Source organism: Salvelinus alpinus, chromosome 32, assembly GCF_045679555.1.
Source record: "Salvelinus alpinus chromosome 32, SLU_Salpinus.1, whole genome shotgun sequence".
NCBI classification, from domain to species: domain Eukaryota; kingdom Metazoa; phylum Chordata; class Actinopteri; order Salmoniformes; family Salmonidae; genus Salvelinus; species Salvelinus alpinus.
In genome coordinates this window covers 14,764,874-14,772,156 of record NC_092117.1, presented here as the reverse complement: position 1 = coordinate 14,772,156, position 7,283 = coordinate 14,764,874, and the positions used below count along the sequence as shown (strand labels likewise).

The window sequence follows — 7,283 nt, the reverse complement described above, 5'->3', positions numbered from 1 at the left end:
TTCCATATGTTAACTTATTTTGCAAGCCATAGGCTTTAGGAGTGGAGCCTATAGTTATGTGATGATATCACATGCCCAGCGTACCTTCAAAAGTATTTTACAATCAACATTTATTCGAAAACAGTTTCCCTCATTCGTTGCAGTAAAGAAAGTTCAACAAAAGAAAAATAGAACCCTATTGAACGGATAAAAATGTTGTCGAGCTTTAAAATGTCTCCTATATCTGCCGTTTCTATTACACGTCAGAAGATTTTTTTCCCCTGACATTGCTTTTGTCGCATAAACCTGGATCAATGGAAATGCCTAGTGTGTGAGAAAGAGGAAGTGAGAGTAAGCAACAGCAGACAAAAACAATGTATATAATCAGATACAAAAAAAAAAAGTGATCACCTTACAAAAACATGTCAACTGTTCCCATCCTGATAGGATCCAATGACTTTGGCAAGATCATGTGCGCTTGCGAATAGCCTTGCGCCATCAATTGCTGAGACCTAGATTATAAGAGGACAATGTATAAGAATTTCTTCATTACAGAATAATTCCATCTCAACGGTTTAACATTAGGAAGAAAGACAGCACACGCTTCAAATGGCAGTTGACCTTTAAATGGCAAAAGTACATTTGATAATACTTGAAGCACTAAATCAAGGTTGTACCGGGTGAAATATACATAAACATGGCCCATTATAAGGAGGGTTATTTAATACACATCTACAGTAACTAAAGGTCTGAACAATAGGATCCGTAGCTGGCAGCAAAACGATTCTGGACATCATAAATGCTGCATATGCACCCTGAAATGTGCTGTTATCCACTACAACACAGAGGAACACAGTTTGTTGGGGGAAAAAGACAACCCCAAAAGGAGAGAACAAATCAGAGGAATACTGCTTCTTTCTAACATTAAAAGCACCAACTTCTGAAAACAGCTGCAATGATGCCAAACAATGACCCAAGGCCAGGTCCTCCAGAGAGGTACAGTACAATCAAACCAGGACATGCAGTACAGCAGCTATTACTTCTAACCCTTTTCCTTCTTCTTCTTCTTCTTTTTCTCCTTCTTTTTCTTTTTGTTGCCTTTAGGAGATTTGCATTTCTCGTCATCACTGTTAGAACTGCTTTCTCCTTTATCTTTGTCCTTTTTGTCACATACTTCCACGTTGGGCTTTCCTTTGGTCTCCACCTCCTCCAGTTTGACCCTACCATATTTCCCACTGGCAGGGCCAGAGGAAGCAGCACAAGAGCCTTTATCCACCCTCCCCTCCTCTCTCCCCCTGGCCTTCTGCAGACCTAGTGGGGTGTGCCCGCGGACCATCGTCATCTTTATCCTGGGGCTTCCAGGTCGTTCCTCTTTCACGTAGATCTTCTCCCTGTCGTTCCTGTAACCCTTTGGGCCTTCGTCTAGTTTGCGATACCTCTGATCTCTTGGCTCTCTCTGGTCCCTCCACTCTGGACCCAGGGGGTGCCCGATGTAATGGCTAGGGTGTCTTCTGTCCTCTCCAGGTCGTCTGGCTACATGCTGCTGCTACAGACAAGGTGAAACAAGTAGCTAAGAATTCTATTGATACAGTTTGGGATTTTAATACCACAAATCTTTTGGGGAATTTGACTTTTCTATGGATGCTGAAGACAAGTGGACTGGAAAGGAACCTAAAGTTTATACTGAGGGGTGATCTAGGTTGAACAACGCAATGGTTTAACTATGCTGTTTCTTTGGTCAATGCAGTGTATACAGTTGGGTTACTGTGTGGGGCGAGAGAATGTAGCTAGGTACTTGCCGTGCTAGGCTCATTCCGCCGGTGGGTTGCTGCATGGCTCTCAGCAGTGGTCAGGTCTCCGAAGAACTCCTCACACCTCTGACAGTAGAACCCGATGACCGGAATCAAAAAGGTAGACCCTGAATAATATACGAATGAAAAGGCATTTAGGAGTCATTCTATTACCAAGTAATGATGGCAACAAAAATAATGCTTATATTTATTTATATTTAACAAGGCAAGTCAGTTAAGAACAAATTCTTATTTACAATGACGGCCTACCAGTCATTTATATTATGTAGATAGAGAAAGACTGGGTAGAAAGACAGGTCTATAATGAACAACACTATACCATCCTGCTTTAGCAATTCCTCCAGTTCCTTCACAAGAGTTTCTTTCCTTTTCATTTGGTCATGTCTCGATCTCCTCTGACTCTCCTCGTCATCTTTGCTCTAGAAAGTCCAATTTCATCACAATGTTAAAATGCAGTGTTTTCTAGTTTAGACATCACAACATGCTGTAACAACAAACATCAGGAGTAATTATCATCAGTAATAGTAAGGTTTGTGATTGGAATGACACTGCCGAGTAAATGTTACCTTCTGTTTGACTGAATTCCTCTGGGAATGGTTGCCATCATGTGGATCACTATTGGCCCTTTTCTCCCTTGTTGCTAAAGAAAGGATGAGAAATGCAATTAGTCGCATCATTAATATATACTGAACAAAAATGTAGTGTTGGTCCCAAGTTTCATGAATTGAGATAAAAGATCCCAGAAATGTTCCATATGCAAAAAATGCTTATTTAAAAAAATAAAAGTGCATAAATTTGTTTACATCCCTATTAGTGAGCATTTCTCCTTTGCCAAGATAATCCATCCACCTGACGGGTGTGGCATATCAAGAAGCTGATTAAAAGCCATGATCATTACCCAGATGCTGGGTACAATGAAAGGCCACTAAAATGTGCAGTTTTGTCACACAACACAATACCACAGATGTTTTGAGGGAGCTTGCAATTGGCATGCTGACTGCAGGAATGTCCACCAGAGCTGTTGCCAGAGAATTTAATGTTAATTTCACCTGCGGGGTCGTCTGAGACCAGCCACCCGGACAGCTGATGAAACTGAGGAGTATTTCTGTCTGTAATAAAGCCCTTCTGTGGGGAAAAGCACTTTCTGATTGGCTGGGACTGGCTCCCCAGTGGGTTGCATTTATATTTTTGTTCAGTATAGATTAACATTTTTCCTGCAAGAGTGAATGCGTTGTGTGTATATATATATATATATATATATATATATATATATACAGTGGGGAGAACAAGTATTTGATACACTGCCGATTTTGCAGGTTTTCCTACTTACAAAGCATGTAGAGGTCTGTAATTTTTATCATAGGTACACTTCAACTGTGAGAGACGGAATCTAAAACAAAAATCTAGAAAATCACATTGTATGATTTTTAAGTAATTAATTAGCATTTTATTGCATGACATAAGTATTTGATCACCTACCAACCAGTAAGAATTCCGGCTCTCAAAGACCTGTTAGTTTTTCTTTAAGAAGCCCTCCTGTTCTCCACTCATTACCTGTATTAACTGCACCTGTTTGAACTCGTTACCTGTATAAAAGACACCTGTCCACACACTCAAACAGACTCCAACCTCTCCACAATGGCCAAGACCAGAGAGCTGTGTAAGGACATCAGGGATAAAATTGTAGACCTGCACAAGGCTGGGATGGGCTACAGGACAATAGGCAAGCAGCTTGGTGAGAAGGCAACAACTGTTGGCGCAATTATTAGAAAATGGAAGAAGTTCAAGATGACGGTCAATCACCCTCGGTCTGGGGCTCCATGCAAGATTTCACCTCGTGGGGCATCAATGATCATGAGGAAGGTGAGGGATCAGCCCAGAACTACACGGCAGGACCTGGTCAATGACCCGAAGAGAGCTGGGACCACAGTCTCAAAGAAAACCATTAGTAACACACTACGCCGTCATGGATTAAAATCCTGCAGCGCACGCAAGGTCCCCCTGCTCAAGCCAGCGCATGTCCAGGCCCGTCTGAAGTTTGCCAATGACCATCTGGATGATCCAGAGGAGGAATGGGAGAAGGTCATGTGGTCTGATGAGACAAAAACAGAGCTTTTTGGTCTAAACTCCACTCGCCGTGTTTGGAGGAAGAAGAAGGATGAGTACAACCCCAAGAACACCATCCCAACCGTGAAGCATGGAGGTGGAAACATCATTCTTTGGGGATGCTTTTCTGCAAAGGGGACAGGACGACTGCACCGTATTGAGGGGAGGATGGATGGGGCCATGTATCGCGAGATCTTGGCCAACAACCTCCTTCCCTCAGTAAGAGCATTGAAGATGGGTCGTGGCTGGGTCTTCCAGCATGACAACGACCCGAAACACACAGCCAGGGCAACTAAGGAGTGGCTCCATAAGAAGCATCTCAAGGTCCTGGAGTGGCCTAGCCAGTCTCCAGACCTGAACCCAATAGAAAATCTTTGGAGGGAGCTGAAAGTCCGTATTGCCCAGCGACAGCCCCGAAACCTGAAGGATCTGGAGAAGGTCTGTATGGAGGAGTGTGTCAAAATCCCTGCTGCAGTGTGTGCAAACCTGGTCAAGAACTACAGGAAACGTATGATCTCTGTAATTGCAAACAAAGGTTTCTGTACCAAATATTAAGTTCTGCTTTTCTGATGTATCAAATACTTATGTTGTGCAATAAAATGCAAATTAATTACTTAAAAATCATACAATGTGATTTTCTGGATTTTTGTTTTAGATTCCGTCTCTCACAGTTGAAGTGTACCTATGACCTCTACATGCTTTAAGTAGGAAAACCTGCAAAATCGGCAATGTGTCAAATACTTGTTTTCCCAACTGTATATATATATATGTAGATATGACTGCTCTAACCTTTAATAATGAACTGTAATGACTCCAATGCTTGTCGTATTGGTGCTGCCCCGAGTGCTGGCGAGGCCAGTCTGGGCTCCTGTGATGCCCCAATTACAAGAGGAAGAGGCAGCACTGGTGCTGGTGATGGCACTTTCTCCTCCCTCTTCTGCTCTGGCATCTTCCCCTCCTTCTGTTGCTGCAGCTTGACCATCATCTTACTGATCTCTGACGTGCCCAGATTCAGCCCAATGTTCTTCAACATGGTCTTGAACTCCTCACATTCCTTCACAGTGGGGGCGGGCTTCACATCAGGAGCAGGAACAGGCTGCACCCTCTGCTCAGGCCTCACACTGGACTGGACCGGTTGAGGAGGCATCTTGAACTCCTGGACTTCACCATGGTTCCCGAACAGACGCTGGCTTTGATAGTAGGGTGGGCCTGCTGGGGAGATCTCTGCATCGCTCTGCTGGGTAATGGATGTGGACTGTGCAAAAGGCATGGTCGCAGGGCGTTGTTTTGACTGGTTTTCCTCATTCCCATAGAGGAAGTTCTCCTCATCCTCGACCTCCTCCGGCTTCTGAACAGGCGAGACCTCCCTGGTGCCCTGCAGCCAGGAGAAGTCACAGCCCACTCTCTCGTGGGGGAGAAGATTGCTGTCGGTCTCCTCCTGTCTACTGACTGGCTTAGGCCCATCTGAGGCTTGAAGAAATTCCTGTCTGCTGGCCAAGACTGGTTCACATGGAAGACAGTTGCTCTGGATTGCTCTGCTGCTCTGGATATCTCTGCTAAAGTTATTGGCCTATGGAACAAACAAACGACATCAATGGGTTTTATTGAGGTTTGATTTTACATTTGTTAGATTGTCTAGTCTTCACTGCAGATATAAATTAGAATATTACTTAAAAATGGGTCTCGCCATGTTTGTAGAACATCATTAACTAAACATACCCCATAACAACCCATGACTTTCTCATACTATACCTGTATTGTGAGAATGGCATTCTTGATGGAAGGCATACTGTCCTCCAGTTGCTTGCTGTTCATAACCCGTTTCAGGCCCTCGAGCAGGTCATTGTGTGCGGAGGAGTGATTACTGATCCTGCTGCTACAGCTCCGAATGGGGCTCCTTTTGTCCCTGTGGTCTGAATGATGGTCCACTCTGCCCCGGCTCTTTCCATAGCTGCGATTCCTACTCCTTGATCTGCTTTTGCTCCTTGCCCGACTTTTCCCTCGGCTCCTACTACGAGCCTTGCTCTTGCTTCTGACCTGGCTCTTTCCACGACTGCGACTCCTGCTTCGTGGTCGGCTTTCGCTTCTTGCCCGGCTTTTCCCTCGGGTACGACTTCTGCTACGCGGACAGCTCTTGCTTCTTGCCCGGCTCTTGCTTCTTACCTGGCTCTTTGCTCGGCTCTTGCTCCTGCCCCTGCGAGATTTGCTCCGGAGTCTCTGCCTCTCATAACCCCGGTCTTCTGGTACACCTGGTGCCTTGAATGCCTTCCCTGCGTCCAACAGGTTGACTCCTTTGAGGAAGTCAGGGACTGGCTTATTAGCTGCAAGGCATCTGAGGAATTCTTCACCAGCTGTCAAGTTCTCACTGAAATACAAGTAAAAACTGCTTAGATTACTGTTCATTGCAAGCAGCCATAGCTGAAAGAGGTTGTGAACTAGGCTATGCATCACAAAATCCTTGAAACTTGACATTTCCCCACCTCTTGTCTCTTTGACATGATTCCAAAGGATTGGCGAGCCACTGTGGCATCTGAAGATGCTGTGTGTCTGGTGGGAGAATCTGTTGACTACCCAGACTGATCACTGTGCTCCGGTCAATGGAGTAACTGCTGCAGTGTGGAGTCTGGTTGAGGTACAAACAACATGTAAACATCAGCATACTAGATAGCTGACCATTGTAATCATTAACATTATGGTGTTTTGGCTGAGTGCACCATGTCTCCCAGTATCCTAGTTTAAGCATTAATACATTTTATCAAGAAACAAACTAAAGAATATATCGACTAGCTATGGATTTGTTGTGAAGCACATTAGCTGACAACGTTAGCTACGTACATTGATATAATGTTCCCTCATGGGCCTGTGGAGGTATTCACTTCCCGATCCGGGAGGTAAGAAAGGATGACAAGATCCAGGAGGTAAGTGTCCAGGCAGTGGAACGTGGGGTGGCGGGCCAAAGGGCCCTCCGTAGCTGGGACCGGGTGGCTGTACATGGGATGGGTGGCCTAAGGGAGCAGGGCCCCGGGGAAGTTCTCCGGGATGGTGAAAACCACGAAACATTGTAGCCGTCAAATGATGACGGCAATTAAATTAATGCTAGATATCAATACTTATCAGGGAAACCCCGAATGTCAAAACAAACATTTACTCGTTAGTTCGCTTGCTTTGAAGTAGCTGGCGGGTGAATGAAAGCGGAAGAACTTCAAGCTGTAAAGTGTACAACATCCGGTATCCTGCATTTCAAAATAAAAGCCCACCCTGGACCAAGGATTAGCAATAGCATTACATCACGTTTTTAAACTATAATCTTTGATTACATTATGATCAAGCATTAATTGATATGTGGGTCCACGGGTTTTCAAATTGTGTACAAAATACTGGTGGTCA

The 7,283-nt window shown here is 44.5% G+C and overlaps 1 protein-coding gene across 2 annotated transcripts; it reads right to left on the bottom strand.

The window, feature by feature from the left end:
- Positions 1–583: 583 nt before the first annotated feature.
- On the bottom strand, positions 584–7,102 carry LOC139562279 (uncharacterized). Of its 2 annotated transcripts, none has more exons than XM_071379840.1 (8): positions 6,732–7,102; positions 6,377–6,519; positions 5,649–6,261; positions 4,686–5,466; positions 2,357–2,430; positions 2,110–2,209; positions 1,779–1,897; positions 584–1,525 (listed from the first exon to the last, which is right to left on the bottom strand). In XM_071379840.1, the coding sequence occupies exons 1-8, from the start codon at positions 6,954–6,956 to the stop codon at positions 1,022–1,024; spliced, it is 2,559 nt and encodes an 852-aa protein (XP_071235941.1). In that variant the 5' UTR covers positions 6,957–7,102; the 3' UTR covers positions 584–1,021. The 2 variants fall into 2 exon arrangements, with proteins under 2 accessions (XP_071235941.1, XP_071235942.1); XM_071379841.1 differs by having other exon boundaries at positions 584–1,522.
- Positions 7,103–7,283: the final 181 nt, after the last annotated feature.